We start from the raw sequence: 15,338 nt of genomic DNA, 5'->3' as shown, positions 1-15,338 counted from the left end.
TATAATGTTGAATTATATTTATTTATTTAATTAAGTAGAATTCAACAATATATAGGTCCAACTTGTAAGCATATATATTGAAGTGAAAAAAAAAAATTATGGAATCAATAGCAAATTAAATTATTGTTAATGAGATCAAACAAGTCCACTACTAGAATGGAAGTCAATTTAGTCAAACATAAACACTATTATTGTTTAATTGTTTGATAATAGCTCAACACTCCCAAAAAAAAAATTCAAACATTCTTTTGAAAAGAAAAAAATAATAATCACACACACATAATTAGCATAAAGTTCTTCGCCCAAAAATACCACCAACTTTTTTCACTATTCGACGTCACCGCCATTGCCATCCAACAATACTTTCACGTTTCAACCAACTACAAATGATGAAAAGAAAGTAAGGGGAGAAGGAAAAGAAAGAAATACATGTAGTCCAAATAAACTTTTGGGTACATATAATCGAAATTTCCTGCTTTTGTAAGCGAAATTATAATACCTTATGCTCATAGTTTCAAAATCTTGAAGAAAACAAAAACTTCGAACCAAAAAAAGATCGTCTTTTACTTTATCAACAACAAAGTATTTGTAAACAGGGTCTATTCTAATGGAAAATGGTCTTCATTTACAAATTTGTGACTTCAAATTCGAACTCATATAGCACCTCAGTAGTGTATGTATAAGAAACCTCCATCTCCGTTGCAAAGCAAAGCATTTGAACTTGCAATGAAATTTAAAATGAAAGAAGAGGTCGCTTTCAAAATACTTATTATTATTATAAGAAGAGGTATTTGGGATGAAAAGGTAATTATTGATTAGATTTGGTAAATTCTGGATGATGGAATTATATGATTAACAATCAGCATCTTTCTTCGTGCTCCCCACGAAAGGGACTTTGGTCTTTCCACTCGATCGTTACTCGCCTGGAAGCAAGCTCCACCTATTTCTCACGTCACATAAATTATAATATAATACTTCACTTTTCTTGCATTTCATTATTTTACCACACTACCCTTGTAGTTGCCCATTTGAGGTATATAATTATTCATTTCACTCCTTGTGTTTTTGACTTTCTCAAACTACGGGCGGGCACGATCCAGTTTAAATCGCTCTCGCTCCCAAATTACAATCGAACCATACATTAGTGTCGAAATCAAATCAGTGTCTGGACGATTTGAATTGGTTTAATTTGACCGGTGTTAACTGGTCATGCGGTTTTATGGCCATCCCAACCTATAAGCCAATTGACTTTTTAGCAAATATCGTATGTACTATATTGACTATGTTACAAGTCACAAGGTTAGTTTGGTCATCTTATATACATGTGTTGATATCATGTCATCACATGCATGCAACATCATATATTAGAAGACAATACTTCCCTTCTTATCTTCTATTGTGGCTCAACCACAAAGCGACATGTGTCCCATCTTTTTTAATTGTGAATTTTTTTTTAAAATTTTCACTTTTATTGAACCCTTAACTTTTTATTTTGACTGATAAAGGAAAATTATTATTTTAAAAATGGTTGAGAAAAATCAATGTGAATAACAATGGGATTTTTATAAATAAAATTAAAAAAGATGTTTTGAAAATTAACAAACGAATACACATGTCACTTTGTGATTGAGCCGCAATAGAAGGCAAGGAGGAGTTTCTCCTTTAAGTATTACATACACTTATTATTGTATGCCATCACATCGTCCCTTCAAATTGAGCATGAATCAAGTCCTTTAGCAACGCACAATCAGAAACCATTATCCCCAAAAAGCCTTGGAAAGCCCTTTAAGTTCAAAATATCCAACAGTCCATGGAAATAACACCTGCTTTTATCATTTGCAATTTTCTCCATCTAGTGCTCACTTCCTCATTAAAGACTTGCTCAGACGGCAACTATTTGACCAACCAGATCTTCACTTCTTGCAGTGACATTCTGGTACTACAAGCCCCCACTGGAATTACATTCCATCCACCAGAAGCATCCAAATTGCTTATAGAGCAACTCAAGCTTCTACTGTCATGGCAGTTTATACAACACCTAGAGGTGCAGCCAAGAGCTTTTAGCTTTCAAGTTTCTAGCATCTCTGCAGAAAATTCCAACAGCCAGATGGCCCATCTTTGGTGTTCTGGGACCATTAGCTAATGGCACCACAGTCAATCATGTATGACAAGCTGGGAATTCAGTTTCAAACGATGTCCCTGAGACTTGCCCAATTACAGGGCCAATTATTCAATCTGTCGGAAAATTTGATTTTCTGTCTGCATGAACTACTATGATCATGTTTACTACTAAACCCGAAGGGGAAAAGGAAAAGTAAATAAAAGAAGGATGTAGATCGATAGGAAATTAATAAACCAACCAGAATGATATTCAAAAGGGGATATTTATAGCACCTAACATTTTAGTGTAGCCCTGTTCAGCAAGATTAACACTTCCATCTTATGGTAGAGTCTAAATAACCTCAAAGCTTTTCTGTGTACAAAGCACTAGAGTGAGAGTTGATGTGGATTGTGAAGTAGAAAATTAGCTTGAATAAATAGGCCCCTGACTGCTAGGCATGTGTAATGAAGCTACCCATCAACTGCAGCAGCTCATCATGCTTGGCCTTTGTTACAGATAACTCCAATGTTACCTGTCATATATGACAGGAAATTTGTTAAAATGGATAAATGGAGCTCCAATACTGAATCCTCATAACCAACCAATTTGAACCTTTTTCCTCTTCTAAAACATTTAAATTTCCACTGTTTCTGGATCTTCAAGAAATTAGTCAAAATCATCAACGGAAAAAAAAAAAAAGGCAGGGAGACTTGATACCCACAAATTGATAGCCCACTAAACTCTTTATGGTTCTTATTCTTTTCATATGAGTATCGAGCCCCTTTTTAAAAACACGAAACTATTGAAAAAAATTTGGATTTGAAGCTGGGCGGTACATTAGTTGTAATTGAAGCATCCATAATTTAGGAGAGCCACTCCAAGGTATAAAGAGAGTGGGAACATTAAAAAGACATTCAATCCCAAAAATTTATAGTTCACATAGACCAACTAAAGCCTGTGCAGATATGCATATTTCATGAAGATAATTGTGCTCACCTCTTTGAAGATTTCACTATAAGAAGTCTCCTCAAAGCCCTGCATCAAACATATGCGAGTTTGGTGAACCAGAAGGAAGAACAAGTGCAAAATGTAAGTGAAGTATGAGCGACTAACATTGCATGATAAATTGAGTTTTTGATAAAATAAATTCATATATATATATATATATATATATAGAGAGAGAGAGAGAGAGAGAGAGAGAGAGAGAGAGAGAGAGAGACCAATTTCCGGAACAAGCTAAGAGATGCTCCATTTAGCTCTCCAATTTTAGCACGGAAGATGTGGATCCCCAGATTCTCAACTGCAAAGGCCATCATCATCAAGGCAGACTCCTTCCCAAGTCCTTTACCACGACTATGCTAGCAAGAGCAAATATTGGAAGTTTAAATTATAGTATATACAATAGTTCCTAAAGTGAAAACAAGCAAGGAGGTATAAATTTTCGGTTCTGGAAAGCTTCAAATGAACAAACATATATAATTAACCACACAAAAAAAAAAAGAAAAAGGAAAACCAGATTGGCACTAACACAAGCACTTCAGCCTCGTTGGCATCAGAAGAAAGTAAAAGCTGGTACCTTTTTGGCTCAGCAATCATTATTTCAATCTCTGCCATTTGAGGATCATCCAGGTCATTCATATATAAATTCACATCACCTACCATGGCTGGCAAAGGGCATACCATTACTCACTCATAAATCATACTACACATAGAAAGTACACCATGCAAATGAGCTAGTTCAAGATTTGAAGTGCATATATTGTCATAATATGTTCAATAGATTGCTACAGGCCTCAACTCCTTTAAAAAATATCTTCTTTATCTTTGTTTTTCTCTGAACGCCTCGATTTCTAATAAAAATTAACTGAACAAACGATATCTTCAAAACTGGAATAAGTTAATAATTCCCAGTTTTACTTGCTGAACAATAAGAACCTTCTCGGGAATGCCATTCCAAACCATCCAACCAATGTTCCTAGAGAAAAAGTGCTTTGCTTACTCAAGGTGATCCTTTTAATTGCAAAACAGAGATTTTCCCTCTCTTTTTTTTTTTTTTTTTTTTTTTTCCGGGGTTACAGTAACTTCCTTTAATTTTTCTCAGCAACCAAACAGACAGTCATTTCTGAAGAAAGAGTGCAAATTTGGCTAACCTTCCACATGGGGCTGTCCATGGTTGAATTCTCCAACAACCAACTGCTTATCCAATACAAGAAAAGTCTGCTCTGCAAAACCCATTTCCAATTCTTTAATCACTCACAAGACCATTAATATAACAATGAAATCTTTCAAATAACCCTCAATCACTAATCAAAACCCGATTGAACCCTCTTCTTTTTTTCCCGGAAAGATCAAACCTTGACTAGCAGAATCTATAATTATAAGTTATTTGTCAAAACCAAGATTACCCAGTTCAGTTTAGCAAACTAATCCACAAAATCAGAGAGAGAGAGAGAGAGAGAGAGAGAACTGTTGGGGTCTTGGGTCCAGGTGAGCTGCATCTGGTACTCCTGGTCGAGGGTGAGGGGCTCAGAGCCAGTGGCTTGGAGAAGAGCTGGGTCTTGCATCCACTCATGGTACTTCGGAACGTGTTCTTTCATGTAAGGCACCAGTATCACTCTCCCTCCTTCCAAGCTCACTCTATCTTTCTCTTTCTCTTTCTCTTGCTCCATCTTTGCTTCCCTTGTTCTCTCTCTCTCTCTCTCTCTCTCTCTCTCTCTCGCACAAACTGACAGACAAAACAATCACATAGATTAACTACCAAACGACGTCGTTTCAAGTATGATGAAGTCAAAGGTCGAGATTTTTTGTGTACCTTTTTTTTCCCAATAGTGTTGGAGAATATTTAATTATTTAAATAATGAGAGCAAATTTTATAAATAAATAAAAATTAGTCAAGAGCAAGCTTCACTTATCATCATTCCCTTGCTTCAAAGACAAGCACAATCCTCGCAAAGATCTATTTCATTAAAGAAGACCCAAAAAAACCCAAATATTCCACGGCAAAAGACACTTGCACTTGCACTTTGAAACCTTCATTTTCTACTCCACCAAACAAACACTTTGAGTGCCTTAACTTAACTTCAAAGCTACGCACACACACTATTCTATTCCCACATTTGCTCCACAGCCATGATTACCAACCATCACCCTCTTATCTCCCTCATCATTACCAAACACATAAATGTTAACAAAAGCTTCCCAACCAAACCAATTCAAGCTCCCTAGCTCCATTTCTCTTTGATCAAATCCTTCTTCCAACCCATCAATATGCTCTTCCTCTTATCCCTTTTCCTTCTCTTTTCCCTACCCCATGTCACATTTTCTGCCCATTGCACCACCTCCACCCCTACTCAAACCTTCCAAAAATGCATCACCCTCCCTACCCAACAAGCCTCCATAGCATGGACATTCCACCACCACAATGCCACCTTAGACCTTGTTTTCTTTGGCACTTTCATATCCCCTTCCGGGTGGGTCGGGTGGGGCATCAACCCCACCTCCCCCGAAATGACCGGCACAAACGCTTTGGTCGCCTTTCCGGACCCTAGTACCGGCCAAATAGTCCTCCTACCTTTCCTCCTAGACCCAACCGTGAAGTTCCAACGCCGCCCTCTCCTCTCTCGCCCTCTTGACATCCGCATACTCTCCTCCTCTGCCACTCTATACGGTGGCAAACTAGCCACCGTCCATAATGGCGCCGCCGTCCAAATCTTCGCCACATTGAAGCTCGCGTCAAACAAGACAAAACTCCATCACGTGTGGAACCGCGGCCTCTATGTCCAAGGCTACTCACCAACCATACACCCAACCACCGCAAACGACCTTTCGTCGGTAATGACATTCGATGTCATGTCAGGCTCAACGGCCGCACGTCACACCAACATTGGTACACTCAGATCAGTGCATGGCATCATAAATGCTGTTTCATGGGGAATCATGCTACCCATTGGAGCAGTGATTGCACGCTACCTTAGGCACATCCAAGCACTGGGGCCTACATGGTTCTATGTTCATGCTGGGATCCAACTGTTTGCTTTTTTCTTAGGAACGGTGGGGTTTGCCATTGGAATTAGGCTTGGGGATTTGTCACCTGGGGTCCAATATGGGCTCCACAGGAAGCTTGGGTTTGCAGCATTTTGCTTAGGTGCTCTTCAAACACTGGCACTTCTGTTTAGGCCAAAAACTACAAACAAATTCAGGAAGTACTGGAAATCTTATCACCATTTTGTAGGGTATGGATGTGTGGTGCTTGGGGTTGTGAATTGTTTCCAGGGTTTTGATGTGATGGGAGAAGGCAGGTCTTATGCTAAGCTGGCCTATTGTTTGGGTTTGTCTACTCTGATTGGGGTGTGTATAGCTTTGGAGGTGAATTCTTGGGTGGTGTTTTGTAGAAAATCAAAGGAGGAGAAGCTGAGGAGGGAGGGTCTAATTGGGGGCTCTGATAAAGGCAGTGCAATCTTCAGTTGAGCTTGAGAGAGAGAGACATACATATACAGATGGCATAATTACACAAAACTATGCTTGAGGAAGAACCCTCTTTGCAATGTCATGGATCATATTTATAGCTAGCTAGCCAGCCAGCCAGCCAACTACATGTTTAAAAACAGTGCTTTTCTGGAAAGAAACTAAAATTTTGGTTTGGATGTTTCATGCTTTTCTGTAGGGCAGCTGAGATCAGAAAACAAAGTTGTGCTTATAGTTTCTTCTATTTGTTTTTATGGATGAAACCTTTTCTTTCTTCTTTGCCTGAATGTATACAATTACCACAGTTTGTACTGTATGTTCAATTACCACAGTTTCCCTCAACTATTTTACACAGAAGTTTTCCTTTTGATGTGAGTTTCTGTAAAGATGATCATCAGAAAAACAGAAAAAAAAAATTAAGTCAAAAAGTTGATTTTGTCAAGAATGGGATTCGAACCCATGCCCTTTCGGACCAGTACCTGAAACTGGCGCCTTAGACCAACTCGGCCATCTTGACGTTTGTTGATAATTTTCCCACTTATGAATAAATAAAGTACTTATCTTGCACCCACTTTCTTAACAAGTAAAGATTACTTGCCTTCCAATTAAGCTTGTTGTGATTGAATTTGGACGTATGCTTAGTTGTATTTGACCAATTACAATCATTGTCACAACTACTGCTTGTAGTCTATTGGATCCTTGCTTGCTAGACAAAGGATGAGACAATAATAGATCCCTTTCCAAACAAGTGCGTACAATTGAACGGTGACTGTGTTTGCCTAAAGGGAAAGAGACGAGAGTCGAACTCTTACTGATATTCCGAAGAATTAGGGACAAATGTTTATCACTAGAGTTAAGCCTCACTTTCAAGTGACATAAAAGTTAATCCATTTGCCATTTCATAGGCAGACCGTGTAAGTGAGAAAACTATGCAATTTTGTTGCTAACACATTTGTTTGGTTGTGTAGAATTTGCATCTTGATTCTTGAATAGTTACTGCAGCCATAGCCAGTAAAAGTTGAAGTAGATTGATCATTCACACAAGCTCATTGTAGAAAGTCTAAAAGTAACATAAAAGGTGGTATTTTCAATCGTTTTCTTTATCCTTTTTTCTTTCTTTGTACTTTTTGGGCTGTATTCGAGTCTCTCTCCCCACTTGAGCTCTTTGAATTTCCCATCAGAGATATCTAGAATGATATAAAGCAGAAAGGAGCAAAGGTAGTGGCAGGAATGTTGGTCTCTCTTTAAGGGTCCTCTATCATACAAGATTTTTCCTTTCTTTTTTTTTGCAATGTAAAAAGAGATTTTCCAAGTTAAATAATACCTTCCTTTTATAATGCATTCAACGCACTCTTTACCTAATCAGAAACCACTTAAACGTTCCATGTTGGAGAGAGAGCCTTGTTAATTTCCTAATCTTCCAAATATTACCTACATCATTTTGAATTAAAATATTACCAAATATTATAGTGTAATCTAATCTAAATTACGGAGAGGGGGATTCGAACTCAAGTGCAGAGTGGGGAGTACATCCGTTCTAACCAACTTAGCTAAGCCCATGTCTGCATTATCAGCTGACTTTTAATCCTCCATGACTTATTTATTAAGAATAAAAAATAATAACTTTCCAAAGAAAGAAAAGAACTTGATGTTCCTACTTTGTTTTGGCAAATTGATCGACTTGTCAACATGAACATGAGACCCTACATTTCACCCAAAAAAATATATTGAAAAAAAGATTTTGAAAGTGTTGCATACTAAATCCTCGAAGGCTAAGAATCAGAATATGCGATAATTATTAATGGGGGTCCCTATATGGGTAACCCTTAAACGTTTCACACTAATAAATCGACAGTAATTTCAGGTACAAAAAAGAAAAACAGAATAATGGGAAGAAAAAAAGAATAAAAAGAAGCATTCCCTGACCAGAACCCAAAGCTTTGCCAGAGATGTTACAGATAAAACTCTAGGAAAAAATATATATATATATATATTAGTCTATCTTTCTTGCCATTTTTGTTTTTTTTTTTTTGCCTTTTGGGTATCGCCGCCTCACCGGAGATGCATGATACACTTCTGACTATATCCCGCAATCTGATTTTACATCTCACTCAAAGACCAAAATATAAAAACCTAAAATGGGTAACTCAAAACTCAAGCATTAACACAAAATCCATTTTAACTTCTACCTCTAATCTTAATTCTTGAAACAGGCACTCCAGCCAGTTAGCTCTTCTTACTAACCATATTTCTTTTACTGAGATATATAAATGAGGGCGGTGTGCAAAATTCACAATTCACCTGCTTCACCAGACTATCTTTCACCTACAATGCCGTGATATCAGAAACGAAGATCCTAGGCAGCAATTCCTGAAAGAACGTTGGAAACGAGCTTTTAAGTATCAGCATATGCATTGAAAATTAGTGAAGTGAGCAACACTTTTTCAGTTAAATTTACATTACATTAATGAGTAGATTCCATTTCATTCATCTGAGTAGACAGGCGTGTGTATGTGTGTCCATGCGCGTGTAGGTGTTTACATATACATATACATAATTGTATTACCAACAGCTTCAATGCAGGATCAAATTCACGGAAATAACTTCCAAGAAAATTAGAATAATTTGCACTCTGACACTGATTAAAAACGGTATGTAGCGAGTAGCTATCAGCCAACTCATGGGTAAAAGCTAAGTATCCTGAAAGCTTATGCTAACAACAATATGTTTCACCTTTTATAACTGCTGCAACATTCAAATAAATAAGGAATATGCAGCCATTATAAACTAAGTTGTGATTTCTTCAATGATGGCAAGACTGTATAACAAATCTGACCTCAAATTTGAAGAGGCTGTAAGGAATTAAGGCTCACAAAATGAGAATCGAATGGTCGACTAAATTCTCTATCCCTCTATTCATCTGTTAGTTATACACCCTCCTACTTGCAGAACTTGAACATGCACCCATGAGACAGAAAAACATACATACTGCCCAACTATATCATCCCTCTCCACTTCAGACCCTTGACTAGTGCTTTGTATTACTTAACAGATTCAGAAAGGTCCTAAAAAGAGATTATGAAAAGGTTGGTTACAAGGACAAAAGGACAAAGGTTATGAGAGCAAACACACACCGGAAAGAGAGACGGAGACAGCCAGCGCAGACACATTTTAAACATAGGCTAGAATTCAACGATATTCATATTAGACTTCTTTAGACTTCTACATTTCTCTCAATTTCTTCCTTGACTGAATTAAAAGAACAACATAGAGAGATAAAACTAGGAGAATCATGTTACTCAACTTTAATGCACTGCTGAGTATACGTATTGTGGTCTTAAAGTTGTGATAATAAAAAATGAAGCCACTTTTCACTATTGTGTCTTATTTTGTGAAAAACATATGCTGAATCTCTTGAAAGACAATGTCAAGACTCAAGAACTCCTTAAAACAAGAGAATGGGACCGCATAGTAGAGAGTTCTATAGCGTAGCAGAAAAAAAATCATGCACTTCTATATAAGAAACAAAAACAAAATCCTATGACCCAAAACGTGCGAACACACCTAAAGAGAGAGAGAGGTAAAAAGAGAGAGCTCATCCAAACTCTAAAATGGCCAATAAACAAGAAGTAACTTCGAAATCTGCCAAAGAAATAAAGGAAACAAACGCAATACAAGGGAAAGAGGGCTCCAACCCTCGGAAAGATTCATAATGCTTTTCCTTCCAGAACAGAAGAGAATTTGATGAAAGCTGCCTAATCTTCCTATCAAAAGCAAAGGAGCAGAAGATTCTTTAAAATCACATAAGCAAGAACACAGGAGATCCCCTAATGCCTTATCAACAACATACCACAAAATATAAATATGGGACTGTTGCTTCACCCCTGCACAATCAATACCCATTTGGGACAATCATCCCCCTAATTACCAGAAAGCCAAATAAAATTATTTCACCAGTACTCCAACATTGAAAGCCTTTTCCTTTCATCTCAAAGTCCCACAGTTTCCCCATTGCTTAACAAAACTCACATAAAAACCTAATAGCCCTTGGACTCCAAAGAAATACTCTTCACCAGCAAAAATAACTAGCTTCCCAAGCATCTTTGTTAAAGATATAGGAAAGTTAAAAGATGCCATCACTGTGGATAATCAGCTAGAGGATGACAGATGAAGTAAAGAACCATCCAGGTACCTAATGTAACAATCACATCCCTAGCCATGTGGCGAACATGCGAATAGCTAGACCCAGTCACAAAATTCAATAAAATTTTGCAGCACAACCTTAAGAAGGGCTTTTCCTATTCATACAGTTAATATGGACCAAAACACAAAAAACCTACACATTTGGAGAGAATTTATCCCTAGATAGGTCAAACCAAATTCAGGATCCAATCCTCTCGTAGTCAACTTCAAACAAATTTTTTAGAATAAAGCTCCTTATATATCAACAAAAAGAACATTTAAAAAAATGAAAAACAGAAATTGCATGAGATAGTAGTTAAGTGTTTCTTACCTGTGTTTGACTGTCTCTTATTAACACTATAACCACCAACATAACCAGGCGAACTTTTTGCTGAAACATCAGAAGTTGCACCGCCAAGACCATAACCAAAGGGAACAGACCCTTCTCGCTCGGAATTCGATGATCGCCAAGTAGGATCTCCATAAACAGAATTACCATTGTAAAAGTCAGAGAAGGACCCATCGAAACCACCATTTGACGCAGCAAATGAAGATGTAGGGGCCACACTTGTACTGTTTCTTCCATAACCTCCGGTTCCCAAACCATAACTGTTATCACCAACTCCATAACCAAGATTCCCACTATTGTTAGAAACATTATTTCCTCCACCTTGAGCTGAAATTGCTGAAGAACGCCAATTAACTCCAGTATTGCCAAACGTACTTCCTCCAATGGTCCCACTTCCTGATCCCATGTAAGCACTGGAACTTTGGGAATTTGTTCCATAATTAAGCCCCCCATTGCCCCACAAGTTCCGAGTCACCGAGCTAAAAAAAGATGATGTGTTTCCTCCATTACCACCATCATACCCAACGGGACTGCTAAATCTATTTGAATTATTGATATAATAAGGACTCACTCCCCGTGGGTAGCTGATATTACTATTAAAGTTTGTATTTCCTCCAAAACCTGGGCTCAACCCTGGCTCATAATTCATACCCATTCCATAACCAGAATTAAATGGAGGAAATCCACTTCGACCACCAGCAACTGGACTGAACCTACCAAGCCCATAGCCTCCAACTGTATTTGGAGTATATCCCTGAGTGTAGCCATTAAGGAAGCTATTGACCCTACTCAGACCATAGTTGTATCCTCCAATAGGGCTGCGACTGGGACCAGGTGATAACTCTTTAGGAACTGCACGCTTGACTTCAACCATCTTCCCGTTCAGTTCATGAAACGTCTTAAGCAAAACCTTGTCCACTGCCTCCTCTGAATCATAAGTGATGAACCCAAAGCCTCTCGGCCTCTGGGTGTTGTGATCATACATCACCACAACATCAGTGATTGTCCCAAACTGTTCAAAGTACTTCTTGAAGTCACTCTCTGTGACAGTGGATGCTAAACCTCCAACAAAAATCTTTCTTGTGCGGCCTGGACCTGGAGAACCATGGATGCTGCCACTGCTTCTACCCAAAATGTTCTGGTCATCCCTGGGTACAGCCTTTTTGGCCTCAACCTGAGAATAGAGAACACAATAGTAAAAACAAGGATCACGTGATACATGCAATATAAATTATCAGTTTAGAATAATACAGTAGTGCATTAACAAAACTGATAGAAAGAAAGGTAAAAGAATGAGAAGCATGATTAACTCTTGCTGAATTTGAGATTTAGTTGAACACAGAAACACAGTAAAATGAATTCCTGCAATTACAATTTCAGACCCGCAACTCCTATATGAAAATGAATTTTCCTTTACATTTGGAGCGATGAAAAAAGAAGCATAATAATGCATGGTCACAATGTAAATATACGAAAACAATTAAAGGATAAAACTACATTCATCCAAAACAAAGTATTTTGATTACCATCCTTCCATCGATGTTGTGCTTCTCCATTATGACGCTGTCTGCCACTGCTGGGTCAGTAAAAACTACAAAACCGAAACCACGAGCACGGCCTGTGGTCCGATCCTTCATGATCACTGCTTCTACCACCTCTCCAAAAGTACTGAAATACTCTTTCAGGCGCTCTTCATTTGTGTCCCAAGATATGCCGCCAATAAATAACTTACCACTATCGGATTGCATTTTCTCTACAAGTCAAAAGTACTACATCAATTCTTGCTCCAAACTCAAAGTAAATATGCAAACTTTACCAAAATCTCAAAGCCGATTAAAAAAAGAAAGGGGTATTTTAATAGATGATCCAATACAATTCCATAATCTAAACAGAAGCCATATGAATTCCAGCATAATGAGATGCAAACAATCATCCCATCCAATCCAATCTCCCAGCAACACCCGCAGCTCAAATAAAATCACTCTTTTATCCACAATAAGCACGCACCTAATTGGAATCAAATGTGGATAAATATGTATAACCCACCAAAGTAAAAAGACCAGTACCTTATATGAAATATTGCAAACACGCAGATTGTAATCCGATTCAAAAGCAAGTATTACTGGATTCAATTTAGAAACATCCGATCCTTCACCGATCAAAAACTGAACCCAGAATTAAGCGCACCTAGAAGAAACCCAATCAGAAAAATTCAGCTGGATCCAAATCCAAACCCAATTCGGAAAAAATGAAAAACCCAAATCAGATTCCCACCATACCCACCGATTGATGAAAACCCAGATGCCAAACCTTGAAGGGAACTAAGATCTGAGAGGAGGCACTCAAAGAATAAGAACAGAGGGCATGTTCAACCTCCTCTCTATATAAGCCCCCTCCAACCTTCGTATTTGTTCTTTCAATGGTGATGTTTGATTACCAAATGCAAATTCAGTTACCAAACAGATGGGTAAGAGATTAAAAAATGTATTTGGTAGAGAGAGAAACAGAGGCTATAGAGAGAGAAAGATAAGGTGTTGGGAGGTCTGGTGAGGAATATATATATATATATATACATATATATATATATATAGCTCTCTGTAAATTGGAAGATGAAGATTTTCACCTTCTTTTTTTTTTTTCTTTTTTTTTTTTTACTTTTCGAGGTTTTTTCTGATTTGAAATTTATAAGAAATGTGCAGCGAGAAATGCCCAAGCAATATTTAATCGAAAAGAAAATTAAACCGTGGAGATTTGGTAATGAAAAATGTTGCTTCACTCCGATCTGATAAAATGAGAAGAGGATCGCTTGTGACTTGTCCTCTCATTCCTTCCTTTTATACTTATTGGGAAAACATCTCCATTATGTGGTGTTACACATAATCTGCGCGGCGCCGCAGGAAATTTAAACCCACAACGCATTGGACCCAAACCAATGCTATCAGCCGTTGATTCTGATGAGTTTTGCTTGGTCCCAGTTTTTGTTTGTAGACTTTTTTTATTTATTTATTCATGCAAACGATAGTCTAAATTATTCTAAATTAATTTAATATTCAATTCCTAACAAGGGAACTCAACATTAAGTGCAAGGGAGAAAGACGTTTTTATTTGGTATAAAGTTTGTAGATATTGCATGTGATCAAGTGTTAAATTCATTGTAAGTATATAAGATTTGAGGGCCGTCAACGGGGTGTAGCCCAGTGAAAAAGGGTATCGGTTTGTAGATAGTAGTCTTATGTTTAAACTCCAATGGCACCTTGATAATATGTGAGAACCCCTTCTCTCCCTTCTAATTTAGACTACCATTTGTATTATTAAAAAAAAAAAATAAGGGCCATTATAACCAATAAAAGAAAATTGAATATAGTTATTAAGAAAAAAAAAGGACATTGTTTAGCACACCCTTTTGTTTCCAGAAACACCATTAATTAAACCCTAATTATTATTATTATTTTCATTTTTCTGAAAGAAGAAGGGTGCACGGACCCATCCACAGAGACTGGAGTGGGCTATATTTTCTAATTTGGGGTGGGCTGGAGCACACCCTGCCAGCTTGGTTTAGTCCCTGAATTTGAACACTCAATGGCTCCATGAGTAATTTGAACACTACTCATGGCTCTTTTGAAAAAGGAGATATTAATCATTAATATGTGCATTCTAATAAAATATACCACAATAGCTTACTAATAATAAGATAAAAACAAGTTCGATATTAGAAATACAGGTCAAATTGTACCCAAAAAAAAAAAGAAATGGTCAGATCACACTTTTGATCCATGTAATCTGAACAAATCTTTATTTTAATCCCTTAGTTTCATTTTGGCAATTGTAGTCGTGTAGTTTGCTTACTTTTACTATTATGATCCTAATTGCTAAAATAGCGTGTAAATGGCAATATAAGGGTTTTTAGTGAATTTGAAATGTCGTTTTAGGAACTATAATAACAAAATTAAGCATGCTGCATGACTGCGACTACCAAAATTGAAATTACGGAATAAAAGTAGAAAAACTACTCAAACTACAAGGACCATAATTTGATCAAAGTAAAATACAATAAATACTACAGCCAATATTTACTTTCTCAACCAACAAAAACGAATGAAGAAAAAGAAAGGGAAAACGTAAAGAAAAGAAATAATGGTTTTAAAAGAGAAGAGAAGAATATTTTGTATATATAAAAAAGAATTTGCCAATTGGTTTTGGGGTTGAACCTCAACTTCCTTCATGGTATTAGAGTGAGTTAGA

General features: G+C 37.2%; 3 protein-coding genes and 1 non-coding gene across 7 annotated transcripts; 1 reads left to right on the top strand and 3 right to left on the bottom strand.

Annotated features, from left to right (window-relative positions):
• Nucleotides 1-2,332: 2,332 nt before the first annotated feature.
• Nucleotides 2,333-4,824, bottom strand: LOC117622309 (N-acetyltransferase 9-like protein). Its single transcript, XM_034352952.1, has 6 exons — nucleotides 4,569-4,824; nucleotides 4,252-4,323; nucleotides 3,678-3,765; nucleotides 3,322-3,454; nucleotides 3,098-3,136; nucleotides 2,333-2,633 (listed from the first exon to the last, which is right to left on the bottom strand). The coding sequence occupies exons 1-6, from the start codon at nucleotides 4,768-4,770 to the stop codon at nucleotides 2,553-2,555; spliced, it is 615 nt and encodes a 204-aa protein (XP_034208843.1). The 5' UTR covers nucleotides 4,771-4,824; the 3' UTR covers nucleotides 2,333-2,552.
• A 494-nt stretch (nucleotides 4,825-5,318) lies between these two features.
• LOC117622308 (cytochrome b561 and DOMON domain-containing protein At2g04850) lies at nucleotides 5,319-6,838 on the top strand. Its single transcript, XM_034352951.1, has one exon. The coding sequence runs from the start codon at nucleotides 5,369-5,371 to the stop codon at nucleotides 6,566-6,568; it is 1,200 nt and encodes a 399-aa protein (XP_034208842.1). The 5' UTR covers nucleotides 5,319-5,368; the 3' UTR covers nucleotides 6,569-6,838.
• Nucleotides 6,839-7,001: 163 nt separating this feature from the next.
• TRNAL-CAG lies at nucleotides 7,002-7,082 on the bottom strand. Its single transcript has one exon. It is a non-coding gene; the product is annotated as a tRNA-Leu (tRNA).
• A 1,253-nt stretch (nucleotides 7,083-8,335) lies between these two features.
• On the bottom strand, nucleotides 8,336-13,950 carry LOC117622307 (heterogeneous nuclear ribonucleoprotein 1-like). 4 transcript variants are annotated; one of them, XM_034352949.1, is made up of 5 exons: nucleotides 13,371-13,950; nucleotides 13,163-13,283; nucleotides 12,623-12,849; nucleotides 11,079-12,270; nucleotides 8,336-8,935 (listed from the first exon to the last, which is right to left on the bottom strand). In XM_034352949.1, exons 3-5 carry the CDS (start codon nucleotides 12,842-12,844, stop codon nucleotides 8,922-8,924), a joined length of 1,428 nt encoding a protein of 475 aa, XP_034208840.1. In that variant the 5' UTR covers nucleotides 12,845-12,849; nucleotides 13,163-13,283; nucleotides 13,371-13,950; the 3' UTR covers nucleotides 8,336-8,921. The 4 variants fall into 4 exon arrangements, with proteins under 4 accessions (XP_034208840.1, XP_034208839.1, XP_034208838.1 ...); XM_034352948.1 differs by having other exon boundaries at nucleotides 13,376-13,950; XM_034352947.1 differs by having other exon boundaries at nucleotides 13,380-13,950.
• Between the last annotated feature and the right edge of the window lie 1,388 nt (nucleotides 13,951-15,338).

This window comes from Prunus dulcis, chromosome 3 (genome assembly GCF_902201215.1).
Source record: "Prunus dulcis chromosome 3, ALMONDv2, whole genome shotgun sequence".
Lineage (NCBI taxonomy): Eukaryota > Viridiplantae > Streptophyta > Magnoliopsida > Rosales > Rosaceae > Prunus > Prunus dulcis.
The sequence above is the reverse complement of the archived record's forward strand: the minus strand, read 5'-3'. Positions and strand labels throughout refer to the sequence as shown.

Excerpts from the sequence above, each read along its gene's own strand:
- LOC117622307 (XM_034352949.1), bottom strand. The coding sequence starts at position 12,844 with ATGCAATCCGATAGTGGTAAGTTATTTATTGGCGGCATATCTTGGGAC. Across the intron at positions 12,271-12,622 it reads ACAACATCGATGGAAGGATG|GTTGAGGCCAAAAAGGCTGT; the intron begins GTAATCAAAATA and ends CTCTATTCTCAG.
- LOC117622309 (XM_034352952.1), bottom strand. The coding sequence starts at position 4,770 with ATGGAGCAAGAGAAAGAGAAAGAGAAAGATAGAGTGAGCTTGGAAGGA. Across the intron at positions 3,766-4,251 it reads TGGACAGCCCCATGTGGAAG|CCATGGTAGGTGATGTGAAT; the intron begins GTTAGCCAAATT and ends GCCCTTTGCCAG. Across the intron at positions 2,634-3,097 it reads ATAGTGAAATCTTCAAAGAG|GTAACATTGGAGTTATCTGT; the intron begins GTGAGCACAATT and ends CATATATGACAG.
- LOC117622308 (XM_034352951.1), top strand. The coding sequence starts at position 5,369 with ATGCTCTTCCTCTTATCCCTTTTCCTTCTCTTTTCCCTACCCCATGTC.